This window comes from Trachurus japonicus, chromosome 19 (genome assembly GCF_045865225.1).
Source record: "Trachurus japonicus isolate A0001 chromosome 19, Traja_1.0".
In the NCBI taxonomy this organism is placed as follows: domain Eukaryota; kingdom Metazoa; phylum Chordata; class Actinopteri; order Carangiformes; family Carangidae; genus Trachurus; species Trachurus japonicus.
Window position 1 is genome coordinate 21,738,121 of NC_140925.1, and position 15,157 is coordinate 21,753,277.

Below are 15,157 nucleotides of genomic sequence, written 5' to 3' on the forward strand. Positions count from 1 at the left end.
TATGTTAAGGTCAGTACAGTCGGTTTGTTTTAAACCTGATTAGAAATGATATGCCGTGACAGCAGCACTATTATTTGCCTTATCTTGCGTGTTTTGACCACAGTGTAGAGTGAAAACAAACTTGATATTTATTTAATGATGGCTCAAGCTGTGTCAAGACAGCCGATAATGTGATCTGCATCAAAGCATTAAGGCAAGTTGACCAGGTAAGACGAGGAGATGGATTTCCCCATTTACAAGCATCTAATTACCTTATCTTAGCTCCTTAAGTACAACATTAGATGTCTAGCTACTGCAGTATTCTTTAACCTATCCTTTTCCCTTTTTTTTCTCCTACTTCCACTGTTTCTTACACCATATATCCCCCAGGGTATCTCCAAACCCCCTAAATAATGCACACGGAGTGAAGGGCTTAAAGGGGCTATATGATGGATCACTTTGCTCCTTCTGGAGCTGTTGTATTCTTCTAGTACTGAAGCTTATTTATCATTTCCATAATGACACTGCTCTCAGGTGAATCTCTAAATATATATATTTACACCAGACAGCCTCTAAAAAGAACCTTTTTTTCTCCATGATCCAGTTTATAGCATGTGACATCACAGTGGAAATAGGTCACATGCCTGCTGTGAGACTTTCAGATGGAGGTGTCTAAGGCTTATCAATCACCAACAAATTGCCAAAGTTGTACAAGTTTTATTGTTGAACTGACTTTTATTTGATCGATTCAATCTGATCTTAAAACTCTTGTTTGATTTTTGAGAGAGTAAATATGGCAATCACCTTTTCTCATCCACATATTGATTTTGTTTCATTGTGTTTTGGTTGAACAGTATAGATAAAGATAAAACACTTAATGAGGTTCATCCATTTTTGAATAAATCTTTGGCTTGCGAACAGAGAAAGCATGCCTGAAACCAACTGAATATCCTCATTACATCTACTTATTACTTATTTTGACTCAATTAGCTTCTAGTGAAGCAGTATGGAACAAAACAGATAAGAACACAACTTATGTTTACACTGTATATAGAGTTTGCATATGTTGGAGGGCAGCTACAGAGTGTTGCATCTACTGTGCCATGTTGATATTTTTACACATAGATTTTTTTCCTAATGCAACTTTTAATTTGCTTCATTAACACTTGTGCCTGCAAAATTTAGTAGTGAAATATATCACACCAGGTCTTGTACTCTCATGTGTCATAATCTAAAGCCTTAGTAGCACAAGGATCACAGTTCGCGAGCTGTAACATTTCACATTCAAATGAATCAGCAGGCTTCCACACAATGTGTACCAAGCACTTCTTACATGTCTCTCCGCAGAGGCAGGTGACAGTGTGTGGTTAGTAACAGATGCTTCTGCTCCTAGCTGTCACACCCCAGTAAGACAATGGAAAATAAAGCTCTAGAAAGTTTATTTTTATATATTCTCTAGAGGCAGCTCTGTGAGGCTGTATATAGACACAGTGGTGCTTTTAGGTAGATGGCCATAACGATAATACTTACAGGCCGATGTTTAGCAGGTATAATGTTGACCTTGTTGCTACCCACATGGAAAGAACCTATAGGTTTTAATATATGTGACGTTCATAAAATTGGCCGTTTTCATATATATGCATATATGCTAAAATATATGGTGCATATATATGCTGCATATATGCACAGATAAACTGCATATAGGTTTCATATATGCGCATATATCCTCATGATGATATATAGGATATATATATATATATATATATATTGCACATACATGAAACCTATATGCAGTTTATCTGTGCATATATGCACCATATATATATATATAGCATATATGCGTATATATGAAAACGGCCAATTTTATCTATGTCACATATATTCAAACCTATAGGTTCTTTCTGTGTGGGTAGCAACAAGGTCAACATTATACCTGCTAAACATCGGCCTGTAAGTATTATCGTTATGGCCATCTACCTAAAAGCACCACTGTGTCTATATACAGCACTGTATACATAGTGCAATGTGTCATCTAAATAAGTACAAATGTTCCTTGCTTATATGATTTAGTTTAGAGAGAAGGGACATATGTACTGTAATCTGTCCAGACATTCTGTTTGTACCAACAGAGCAAGGTTCTGTTCAAATGAATTAAATATCATCCTAGCAAGAAATAACTGAGTAAGAGAAGAGTCATTGTGAAACATGAAATGTTCTATATGAATGTATAGAGTGAGTCACTACTCAGCAGTAAGGTTAAAAGACAGTCTACTGCTGCAGCTGCTCTCCCATCAGTGGTCAATTATTATTGAGGACAGTCATTTATCACTGAGGCAATATAGTCTCTGGAGAGAGAACAGGGAGCAGCTACAACCCCACACTTAAACTGGGTGTATTTACTGTGCGTAAGACAATTATTTAAGTCTGGAGTGGTAATAAAATGTGACACAGTCCACAGAGGAGCAAACCGAGGGCTTGAAAGACTTTCTGAAGGCAGGTGGAAGTAAGTCATAATCATAGCTCAGTTTAGGATAAAGCTGGTGATTTTTTTTTAGGCCATTAGGCTTTTTTTTTTTTTTTTACATTGCACCAAGTTCGTGTCATATTTAATGTCACCTGGTTTTGTTACAAGATACATCCTTCACAGAGCAAAGCCTGTGGTCCACTGACACTGGTAAAGCCCAGTCATCGCTCTAAGGAGTGAACTCACTGAACTACCACCGAAGGCCTGACTAAGTATGGTGTGACCCCTGCTGGATAAAGACTGTAGGGAGCGTTTCGACACCTGTAGTGATGATGAACCTCTGTTTGCTCACTCTTACTGTCATAGCACACTTGACCGTTCCTCCTTGATAAGCCCTTTCTGGGTTTTCACACCATGTGAGACAAAAAGGACATTTCTGTATTTTATATATACGTCTATTTTCACCCAGTCATGTTGGTGCTCAGAATTAAACATGATAGTCTGTCTTTGCACTGGTTTGTAGGTCTCCTGTTTGTAGAAAGCCTACTGATGTTGTTGCAGGCTCGTCTTCCCTCCGTGTCTCCTCGTCTGACCCCTTGTCATTCAAGAGATTACTTTACAGACAATCTCCCGTGAGGATTCCTTTACAAACCTTATTTTCTCTGTGCGTCACATATTAGGTCCTGTAGCACTGTGTGGGGCCTGTGACGGCATCACTGAAACAGGAGCCGCCATATAGTTGGAGAAACTCGTCAGTACTTCTTGATTTTATGTTCGCATAGGTGACAGATGACACACAATATTGTCCCTCTCTGTTGTCCTTTCTTATATCCACTGCCCTCAGCAGTAAGAGGACAAACTATCATCTATATAGGACATGTTAGCTCCATGTTAACCAAGGCCGTTTCATTCAAAAAGGGCTGTTCACTTGTGAAGACACCACAGTCCACACGCCTGAGGCTGGGGTCCAGTGTGTCAGCCCCTGCACTGACGTCAGCCAGTGAAACATGCACCCTTCAGTGTTCATCGGGCTCCATCATGTGGCTGAATGCAGGTCAATGTGACGCTGGAGGACAAAGAAAATGCCCTCAAAAAGTCCTACAAGAGAGGAGGCTGTGCTTGTCAAGTTGACTCAGTCTGTGGTGTAGAAATGAAAACGATCTGATAAAGTCCACATACAGCGCTGTATCACAGAGAGAGAACAATAATGAGCTGTAAACTGTGTGCTCTGCTGAGATTATCAAAAATGTTTGCTGATCCACATTTTTGATTTTCCACTCACTGCTGGAAAGTGGAGCAGAACATAAAATATACTGTAGTCCCCACAGAGAACAGCAGCTACAGAGGGCTTTTCAAGTACAACTGGGATGTAGCCAACTCACTGAAATGTGCCAGTTGATTTAAATAGGATCCTATACATCATTCTGGCATCACCTGGCTGTTTTGACACGCCTGACTTAATCTCTAGTTTTCACTCTTTTACTAGTTTAGGGAACAACTTAAATTACAGATAAACAAATATACAAATAAAACTGCTTTAACTCTCTAGCAAAATCAATTGGTTCTTTTTTTAAGGGCAATTTGAATCCACATCTCATAAAACGGGAGGAAACATTTGCACCAATATTCACTTGTACATGCAAAATGTAGTGTCTCCTGTGTAAAAACATGACTCCGACTGAATACGAAGCACAGTCTCCTCCTGCAGGTCAGTATCACTTTTTGATTATCATCTGAAAACCGCTTCTGCTCTTGATTACCAAACTGAACTGAACTAAGCTGAACTGTCTCATCTGATTGAAACAGAAAATTAAGGCCTTACATTAAGTCTGAAACTAATTTACTATAAATTAACGAGGCCATAAAAATTCCATGACAATTATGCAAATGCAATTTGCAATATGATGATAATGATATGATCAAAACCTCCACAGCAGCTAATATATGGACTTAATATTAACAATAGCAATATTTTAGTTACATATAGTATCACAGTTAATATCACAGGGTTTTTCTCTCCAGGTGTTTAACTTGTTTTTTCCTGTCTCTTATCACAAGATAAACACTTTCTTTTTATTTCCGTCGTTCTTTCCTCTGTTCCTGTTTTGTTGCCTTGCTGCGCTGCACTTTAAAAGTCTGTTTCATGTTGCTGATGTTGCACATGCCGGGGGTGAATTACTCTGTGTATCCCAGAAAACCTCCACAGATATCATGTGTATTTTTTTTTTTTATCAATTCACAGACTTGCTATTAGAGTACACTATGAAACTTTAAGACAAGTTTGTTTTTCAAGCAATTTATTTGATGCTAATGTTTGTGTTTTATACATATATAGTTATATAGTTTGAACACGAACACTATCTCTCTGTGATTACATTTAATATACAAAGACTGTGAAGAACATTTTTTTACATAGAAAATAAATAATTCATTTTATATTACAGGTCACACACTAACAGCCTTCCTGAGCTGAACATAAGCCGACACATCTCAACTACAATGAGACTGTTTAAACATTTCACAGTAAAAAAAAAATGACAATGAAAATTGGCTCTTTCCTGAATGACAGATGTTCTTGCATCAGTGAGTGCTTGCAACAGCTCAACCCGTGAGATCAGCTTGTGACTGCACTCTAGTTTCCTGTCCTTGGTAACTTGAACTCTGGGAGAAGATCGGCGAGATCAAGCATCAGGTCTCGTCATGTGACTGTAAGTAAATTGGCTTGGCCTGCTTCCTCAGGCGCTGCTGTGCTCGCAGCTTCCTGCCCTTCTGAGTTGCCAGTCCCAGCGGTGGTAAGTAGGTCTACAGGAACATTCAGAGAACAAAAAGAGTCAACAAAATGTATCAACAACACAATAACCTGGAGAAAAAGGAAGAAATGGTGAATGGTAACTTACAGCTCTGGGATAGGGGTTCCTGTAATGTAGACCTGCAGTAAACAATAATGTTGGAGGAAATTAAATACATGATATGAAACTTGAAAACATGAGAAAATGCCACAGTTATGGCATGATACCCAAGCTTCTGATTGCCTTGGTATATTGATTATTTTAGAGGTATTAATTAAATCTTATTTACTCCTTACAAAAACAGTTTCTAAATATTTAAGTACCACTCTGGTCCAATTAAAGCACCCATTAGATAAAAAGTTGAGCATGTGTTAAACTGAACCAAATGAAATGTTTAATTTTTTTCTGACAAATATGCATGCAAGAGGAAAAACCAGTGATTACAGAGGGCTGATATTTCACTGTTTACTAAATAAACCCTTAACATGTTGATGGCTTTGTTTGTTTTAGCTTTTCCTTTGTCAGCAACATTCAGATGGTCAGGTCAGTGTTTTACTGTTTACCCACGCTCAGTGACGAAGACGTTATCACCCTGTTATCAAATATTACTAAAGCAGAAACAGCACTTGGCTACACCCTCAGATTGAGATCTACACAGCAGCTTTGTTCACCTAATGAAAACGTTACAGCAACTGTGTCAGCTAGTTCATCACGTCAGCACCTGTCAGATGTTCTGCTGAATTTAGGCCACCATACTTTACAACAAACTTCAGATGTTTATCAAAAGCTGCAGGCTAAACAAAACACAAATCATAAAAGATTCTGAAACAAGCACGGCATAAAGCTTAGTCCAAAGTTTTGCAAGGAAAAGTCATGTCTCACCTATTTCTATCCTTGCCTCACATTCTTCTATGCACTTCTTTATAGACTCTTGATCTGTGAGCTGAAAACAAGTTCACAGAAGAAAGGATGAGTAAAGCACACTGTCATAAAACCACTGGAAATTCATTTCTGTGAACAGATATTGTTGTTCAAACCTGCTGGTTTTGCCTGAATAGAGACCGAGCCTCCTGAAGTATGTACTTTCTCTCGGTCTCTGTGTCACCTGCAGCTCCGCTCTCTGCCTGCCAGGTTCGGGCGACGCGAAACACCCGCATGTACAGTGACAGCACCGTCCTGCGAGTGGAGGCCGTCATCTGGGATCCAAATCTGAGAAAACAACACGTGCAAGTATGATAAACGAAATAAAGCTCAATGACGTTACAACCCAAAGAAACAAAAATATATCCTGTTTTGTTAACAAGTTTAATTTTGTATGTAATGTAATCACTCATCTCAGTGGTACTCACTCAGTCCCAATGTCAGTTTATACCTCTCCAGTCAGACACTGTATCATACAACAGGCTTCAAGTTTGATACCACCTTGCTGGACAGCACATTACTTATGAATGGCGACCAGAGATCATAATGCTATGCCATGACACATGTATAACCCAATGAATAAGGTAAGTTATATTATGTTAAAAATATATTATTTTCTTATCAGCCTTCCCATTATGTTTGATACACGCACAGTAAACATGGCAGCATTATGATTTATTCTACAAATCACAAAACCACAAAACCAACCATTGCTCTGTTGGAATAATACCAGAAGGGCCCAGGTTTTCAGTGTCTTTGAGTTTGTAGGGATTTAATGAAACAGAGCATTAGTAAATATACACATTGTACACATTACAAACTAATATTTAATTAATTTAAACATTTCCTCTGTAAGACAAAACCACAGTATTTAATAACAGAGGATGTGGTCTTGTTGAAACTGTGCTTTGAATGTGCAAATTCCCCAACGCATCTGCAAATGATCAAATTACCAACTCGACTTGACATGTGGTGAACCAAGGACATTTGGGGCCCCCTGGAAGTCTGGGGCCCGGGGTTCAATAATACTAAGACGGGGTAGTTATCCAGAGAGTTTCCATCATTCAACAGTAGATGTCACTAGAACCAACACAAGACTATTGCCCCATACATAACCTTTCTTTCTCCAGTTTATTTGGGAGGGACAGTGCATGCTAATGAACATTTCTTCACTAGGAATAAAATGTAAGCAAGCCGGAGTGTAGCCAAAGGCTAATTTCCATCCGTTGTCCCTAATGACAGTTACATGATCGAGAGGCAGCCAGGTATTAATCATAACTCCACTGTACATGTGGGTGAAACAGAAAGAGAGAAAGTTTAAAGGACGTTTTAAAAAAAATAATGTTACTGAGTTTAGATCAATTACTGTTTTCCACACATCAGCATAAGTTGTTAGCATGATGCTAGCTCTCCTTGAGCAGCCACACAAGAGCATCTGCAGCTTCACAAAACGGAATAAAACCAACCAGGGGGTGAGAGACTCGTTCACACAGACGACCTGAACTATCGTTACCGCTCAGTGTGTTTACAGTTTGACTGACAGGACGAATGTAGACCTACCGACAGTGTGTGGAGAAGAGGCTAGTTCACCAGCAGCTTGCTCGGGCAGCAAAAACACACGTGTCGCCCAATGATGACGTCTTCAGATGTTGCAAGGAAGGAAAAAAAAAAACGAAAAATAAACTCATAAACATAAATGACTGAATTTACTCTTTATTTTACACAAAGTTGCGGATGACACGAGTGTTTTAATTACTATTATACGTTTATACAATTTAATACCCACAGAAGTTTGCGATTAGTTATAAAGGGGCTTTCACACATTTTCCAGTGTTCCGTATTATTCTCTAAAGGTTCAGTAAAATGTCATCGTCAATACACGTGCTTCAATAATTGATTCCGTTATAAGTCATCCATATCAGGGTGTACCGTTGTAATTACAACAACACACCTTAGGTAAAAACGAAAATGTTTAGTTTTCTCGTTGCCACCGCGGAGATGAAGATCAGCTGTTGGAGGAAGTGATGCAGGAAAATGCCCATAATGTAGCTGCACTCAATGACTAAAAGGGGGAAGCACAAAGAGCCAGACTGCTGTGGTCCGAGGTGGTGGTTTAACTCTCTTCAAAGAGCCAACCCGGTTCACAGGCACACTCGGGCTGCTGGCTTTCTGCTGCTTTCTTTTACTCTAAATGCGGCGGCGAGAGAGGTTTTGGATGTAGAAGTTTTTTAGTGAGCTGCTGCCAGCTACAGTGAGCTAGCAGACATCTGAGTTAACGCGACGAGTTTGCCTCAGTTCGCCTCTCCTCGTAAACGCTGCCTTGGCCAACCCGACCAACAACTACTTCATTTAATACTGGCATCCCCGAGACCATGTACATCCAGCTTCACACGGGACATTTCCCCAGAAAGGTAAGTTTTCTAGACGGGTAAAAGTTGTGTTTTTCCCCGGGTGTCTGAGGCGAAAGCACCTAGCTTAGCTGGTAGCTAACTTTTAGTTACCCGAGCTGATGCTAGCTAGCTATGGCGACGTCGCCAGGGCCAGACACTTTACATGTAAATGGCCCGGCGGCGATGATGGTGATGTGTTGGTAATGATCGATCACAGCTTCACAACCAGGACCTTCTGGGTGAGTGGATGATTAAAATGGCAGGTGTGAATGATTTATTATAGCACTGTTTACATGGCATTTTTCTACTGTTGTCCAATGTAGTCACTTGATTGTGTTTGTGATCGCCACTTACCAAAGAAACACAAGTTGACAAAAAAATAAGGTGAATCCTAGCTAACGTTAGTTGGTGTTAGATATCTGACTTAACTGAGACAGTGCACTGACAACAATGGTACAAATATCACACATCCGTATTCTGGCTAAACTTGTCCCTGACTTCGGACTGGCATTTTAAACTTAATGAGCACTTAGGTGTTTGCTAACCTAGCATGTTAGCTTGCTGAGGACGATAATTAAAAACACCCTAATTAACGAGCAGCAGGCCTTAGCACGACCATCAGATATTAGTAATGTGAAGTTCAGACTGATCGGACCCGTGGGAGATTTGCCTCTACATGCCCAGTGCAGATCAGTCATCCAGCCGATGATGAACATAGATTTTCTTTGTTAATGGCTTGACATGATCAGTTCAATGAAAATCACCCCAAAATAAGTAGGTTTCAGAGGAAGGATTCATGAGAAGCTCGAAAAGTTTTAGATTTTACAGCATAGCTCATTGAGGACAAAGCCACCCTGTGTCCTGTGTGAGGACATCTGGACACCTAGCTTCCCTGACCCCAGAATCACAGCTGTACAAAGCTGTACACATTACACAGTATGTTTTAGTATAAATTCTGTCTACTGAACTATCTTCAGTAGTGGTTAAAAAAAATCAGTGGTTATATAATCATGTAATAAGGCAAACTGATGTATTGCTCAAATTACACATTCATAGCATGTTGTCTGAAATAGTCCTGCAGGTTGGGATGAGCTATCACTTTCTGCTTATGATGACAAGATAATGTGTCTTTTCAGCATTACAGATGTCAAGGTCACAATGATGGAGCCGAATAAAAAGACACTTTGGGCTGTGGCTAGTGCCATCTGAGGAACTGTGTAAGTAATCTCCCCAAGAGCCACTTCATTCATAAGCAAACACTTGATCAGCTTGTACGTTTAATGGGTGTAGATGTGACAGCATTATGACTAATTGTAACAATAGGCATCTTATTTTGAGCTGTTGAGTGCATTTATCTTATTACTCACTTCTTGCCAGGCCAGTGATCAGTTTTTTATCCTCCCCTCCTTAAAAAGTAAATAATGTAATTACCTGCCTATTATGTGCTTTGTACATTAAGTTCCCATTCTTTCTTGTATTATTTCACTTACCAGACTTGACCTCAGTCACCGTTTTGGTGTTCATTATAGGACGGATTAGAGAAGATGTGCAATTTTACAGCAATGTTACTTCATCTTTTTCTCAGCATGCAAGAAATTGACTCATGTGGCAAAGTAGTCATGTTTTCTTAATTGGAAAGCTGCTTATTAACAGCCATAGTGTCCCCCTGCTGCACATCTGGCCACGCTTATCATCCACTGTCCTCACTGCTGGGATGTGGGAAGGGAGCAATACTATATGAACTGTTTATTGTAGGACCCAGTAAAACTCTTACTCTCAACATGGACTGAAAGATAGTTGTATATAAACACTCTATGCAGATCTAGTACATACGGTGATTGTAATCTAAAAGACAATAAAGCAAATACGTGAAGTAACAAAAAAAAGTATAACCTCAAACGGTTCATACTAAAGTTATGTACTTTTCCACGTATCACAACACCATCTCTACCTCAGTGGGTTTCTGTGGTTACCAGTCCCGTTTCTCTTTTTATTTGTGGGAGTTTCTATGGTAATCCTCTGCATGTAAACACTGTGTATATACATATATCATTTTTTCTCTCTGCTCTTCTTTTCAGGGGTTTTAAGTCTAGCAGAATAAGACTTGGATTGTGGCAGATTTGGCACAGGTAGCTTAATTTACAGACTTTTAAATGTTCAGAAATTCCTGTTGTTTCATTTCTGTATAACGAGAGCCACAAAAATGTGGATCTTGCCCTTTTGAGTGTGTGCAGAGCTACACCTCATGAAAATAAACATTATACTTTTCCTCACCTCAGGCCTGAGGGTATGTTGAGGCATCTTGCCAAGCCAGAGCAGAGGTGTGTAGGTGGTTCGGACGGGGACTGAAGGCGGAAGGAGGAAAGAGAGACGAGGGACCAGGGAGGAAGACATGGGCCAGTGTGTCACCAAGTGTAAGAATCCAACGTCCTCACTCGGGAGTAAGAGTGGAGATAAGGAGAGCAGCTCCAAGTCCCACCACAAGAAAGGTGGCGGCGGCGGTGGGAGCCACAAAGAAGAGCCCAGTGCCCCATGTAGCAAAGCCACCAGCGAGCTGTCGAATGGCACCAAGGCCTTGGAGGTTACAGTGGAGACGCCTGTCATCCCAGCAGTGATGGGGGAACTACGCAAGGATGAGTTTCAGGATGGAGACGGGCTGTCGTTGCCGCGCATCGAGGAGCTGTTCTGCTGCTACAAGGACGAACAGGAAGATGCCATCTTGGAAGAGGGCATGGAACGGTTTTGTAATGACCTGTGTGTGGACCCAGCAGAGTTCCGCGTGCTTGTTCTTGCCTGGAAGTTTCAAGCAGCCACCATGTGCAAGTTTACAAGGTAAAGTGGAGTTTTGATGGGTTGGATGGGTTTTAATTAGTATCACGGCAAATCTGCATACGCATGAAATAGTAACTGACTGACCTGAATATTTTGACACCAATTCAGATATTTCTTTATTTCAGATAACATAAGTTTGACACCTGTGCTGTGATCATGTGCAAAGTGCAAACCACACATGAAGATGAGCACAAATGTATAAAACTTTTTGTGGCCTAATGATTCCGGCTTGATTGCTTTGTTGCATCTCTATCTTCACCGACGCTACAGCCGGTAAAGATGGTCTTTGACAAATTAAATTAAATTGTAGATTCCTCCCTTGAATCATTCCCTGAAAATGAAGAGAATTGTAGCATCACTGGTCACTGATGACATCCTTGACGCAAAATTACATCTACTGTATTGTGTCCCTTGTGGCCCACTCACATCACCCACGCATGGATCTATGTGCACAAGCCGTTGTGATCTTCTCATTGAGATATTACAACCCTTACCTAATGCACAGCTCTGCAGCAACTGTTTGTGGTTTGAAAAGTCAATGTGTCTTTCATCCGTGAAGAAATTCAGGTTCACCACATCCCTAACGTCTGAGCTGTGAACTGTGATTGAACTTAAAGAAGACAGTCCAGTTTTCTTTTCACCAATATAAGACTGTTAGCACTGAAACACATAGTTTCGAAACTACATTGGCTCTACTACTTACAGTATATCTACACATCAGGGCAACTGTAGACATGTTATGAAGTCAGATTGTTGCCACATTTCCACAGAACCAGCACCAGTCAAGTTCATTAGTCACTCCTGGATGCTGCCAGTAATCAACGAAGGAAAAAAAAGTCATTTTTAGATCATCAAGAAAAGACACATTTTAAAATTGACCACATCTGTCGTAATTTGTTCCTGGTATAAAAATGTTAAGCAACTATTCTCTGATGATGCTACCACTATACCATCATATCACTCTTACTCATCTGGCTGCTGTATAAAACCTCTCTGACCTTCAAGCTCTTAGTCTTTCCACCTTCCACCCCACCTCACTAACTTAAGCTTTTCACCTTATGCCCACACTCGTATACACACACACTGTCCCACTGCCAGGAGGGTCAGGTGGGGGGGTCAGAGGAAATGGATCCTGCCCTCCTCTCCCACTCAGATGAATAGAGCTAGCTGCTGGCTGGGGCACTTGTCACAGCTCCCCCTCTCTGATTTTTAACTCAGCACTTTTCTATCCAGAGGCTTTGGACAATACCACACTCTGGTAACCAACATGTTTCATTGTCAACCGATGCTTACTGAAGCTCTTTATATTACATTTGACTTTGAAAGCCTATATTGTTGTGGGGCTCAAATAACAAAGTATATTTGCATGGGTTGAGGCCCACAACACTGAAGCGGAAATAACATTTGTCAAAGTTACATTAAAAGCAGGAACAGTTGTCACCACAGTTTGTAAACGTATTCCTTAAACGGTGATGTTTGTAGTGCTGTTCTAGACAGGCGGCCTTTTGTTTGTGTTTGAATGACTTCACAATGCCTTATTGTTGCTTGTGGTAAATTTAACGATTTTGGCTTTGTTGTAGCGTAGCATGTCTTTTTGCCCCTGGGCCGCAGCGTCTTGAGGGAACTGATCAAATATATTTCTAATGTCCGGTTCTGTTTGGTTGTTATCATCAGGAAGGAGTTTGTCGACGGCTGCAAGGCCATCCAGGCAGACAGCCTCACCGGCATCTGCTCGCGTTTCCCCTGCATGCTGCTGGACGCCCAGGGCGAGGAGAACTTCAAAGACCTGTACCGCTTCACCTTCCAGTTCGGCTTGGACGCCGACGAGGGCCAACGCTCTCTGCAGCGCGAAATAGCCATCGCGCTGTGGCGACTGGTTTTCACCCAGGACACACCCGCCATCCTGGAGCACTGGCTGGACTTCCTAGCGGAGAACCCCTCAGGTATTCGGGGCATCTCAAGGGACACGTGGAACATGTTCCTCAACTTCACCCAGGTGATCGGGCCTGACCTGACCAACTACAGCGAGGACGAGGCCTGGCCCAGCCTCTTCGACACCTTTGTGGAGTGGGAGTTGGAGCGCAGAAAAAGAGAGGAGGAACAGGCACTGGTGGCAAAAGAGGAAGAGGGGAGGTGTACTGAGACAGATTGTTCTCCTACCACAGATAGACTTGAAACAGAGGGAAGCCGCGGCTCACAGACATGGGGGGGCCACTGACCAGGAAACAAGAAATATTTGTAAGGGAGGGAAGGATATGACCTGTAAGTGAACTGTACATCTGTGAATCATTGGAAGAATATTAGTATTACCAATACAGCTGTTCATTTCGCTCTCCTTTTCTGTTGGGGTGGGGATTCCCGCTTTGCAACTTTTTTTTTTTTTTGGTTTTTGAAAGGGCTCTAAGAACTGTTATGTTTTAAGCACTTCTATTTAAGTTATTGTTTTATTTTTTTTCTCCTCCCATGTGTGTTTTTAGTAATTGGACTCGTGGTCCATTTTAACCCACACCTACCTACCATAACATTGCACATTGCAGTAAGTAAAAGCTTGGTTTCAAAAGAAGAAAGCCATAACCCTTTCCCACAATTATCACTTAGATAATTTTGACCTGATAACACTGCTGATATGTTTTGTATAAAGAGATAGTTAATAATAAATAAGAAGGGAAATTTGGTCATCCTGTCTACAAATAATTTCTTACTACCAAAACATGAGATTTATCAGAAGGGGCAGGGTCATTGGAATCATCTCAATTGGACTAATTTAGTTGTGTATGCTTTTATCTTGCAGTGCTGTGAGGATGACTTGGTTGCACTTGTATTGCCTTCTCACCTGTTGGCCTGCAATTACCTGGCAAACAGTTATAGATTACAATTGTGTCTCAAGGGCATTTTATTTTTTGAAAATGAAACAAATTACGTTGACATTTATATCCTTAATTCAGGAAAGTTGCAATATCCATTGAAAATCCATGTTGATTTCCGTAGTAACAGACCCACCCTCTCTCCTGTGTTGAGTGTTTTTGAGTGCTACTGGCACAGTGAGCAGCTTAGCTTGTTTAAGCGGCCGGCTGTGTTCCCCTTTGACCTCTAGCATCTACCATTTTTGATGTCCACCTATTTTCAAGAAGCGTATACACCACGATGATGCTGGTTTTTTCTCAGATGCCTCATGATCTCATTTTAGGAAGTCTGTAACATGACAAATTGGCTAAAGCAAGGTCTTGGTCATTTCTGCACAGAAGATGCTTTAACCTGCATTACATTCAGGAGCATTACACTGGGTGCCACACAGCTTATATTGTTTACCTTCAGGAGTTTTAAGAGTCTTCACATCCTTGAAATGCTATACAAAAAAAAAAGTGTGCACACACGAGTAATGTTGACTGCTACTGGTGATGGATGTTAGGATTGCACAAAAAAAACCAATGGCATACTAAGTCGCTATACTTGGCAACGCTTTGCAGAGAGATCGATGTCAACCACATTATTTCCATTTTAAACCTTTTCCAAACTGTAGAGTGATCTAAAGTATAGCCTAGGGTGTTGTAGGATGAGTGAGTGATAACTAGACATGCTGGCTAATAAGTGTCTGTGATATGGGTCCAGTGTGATAAGAGGCTTGCCATAACCGGATCTGTTTGGTTTACATCTACAATGGTTTTATTTCAGACCCCCCCCCCCCCCTTGTCCTTTTTTTTTTATATAAAATGTATTGATTTATAATAATAAAAACAGTGTTGAACTTTGACTGTTGACCATGGAAATGTGTGTGGTTACTT

General features: G+C 40.7%; 2 protein-coding genes across 2 annotated transcripts; one reads left to right on the forward strand and one right to left on the reverse strand.

The window, feature by feature from the left end:
• Positions 1–4,733: 4,733 nt before the first annotated feature.
• On the reverse strand, positions 4,734–7,791 carry lyrm1 (LYR motif containing 1). Its single transcript, XM_085761826.1, has 5 exons — positions 7,714–7,791; positions 6,270–6,441; positions 6,115–6,175; positions 5,341–5,372; positions 4,734–5,245 (listed from the first exon to the last, which is right to left on the reverse strand). The coding sequence occupies exons 2-5, from the start codon at positions 6,426–6,428 to the stop codon at positions 5,132–5,134; spliced, it is 366 nt and encodes a 121-aa protein (XP_085617952.1). The 5' UTR covers positions 6,429–6,441; positions 7,714–7,791; the 3' UTR covers positions 4,734–5,131.
• Positions 7,792–8,213: 422 nt separating this feature from the next.
• dcun1d3 (defective in cullin neddylation 1 domain containing 3) lies at positions 8,214–15,124 on the forward strand. The gene is made up of 5 exons (XM_085761825.1): positions 8,214–8,564; positions 9,680–9,760; positions 10,622–10,672; positions 10,823–11,375; positions 13,050–15,124. Exons 4-5 carry the CDS (start codon positions 10,936–10,938, stop codon positions 13,591–13,593), a joined length of 984 nt encoding a protein of 327 aa, XP_085617951.1. The 5' UTR covers positions 8,214–8,564; positions 9,680–9,760; positions 10,622–10,672; positions 10,823–10,935; the 3' UTR covers positions 13,594–15,124.
• Positions 15,125–15,157: the final 33 nt, after the last annotated feature.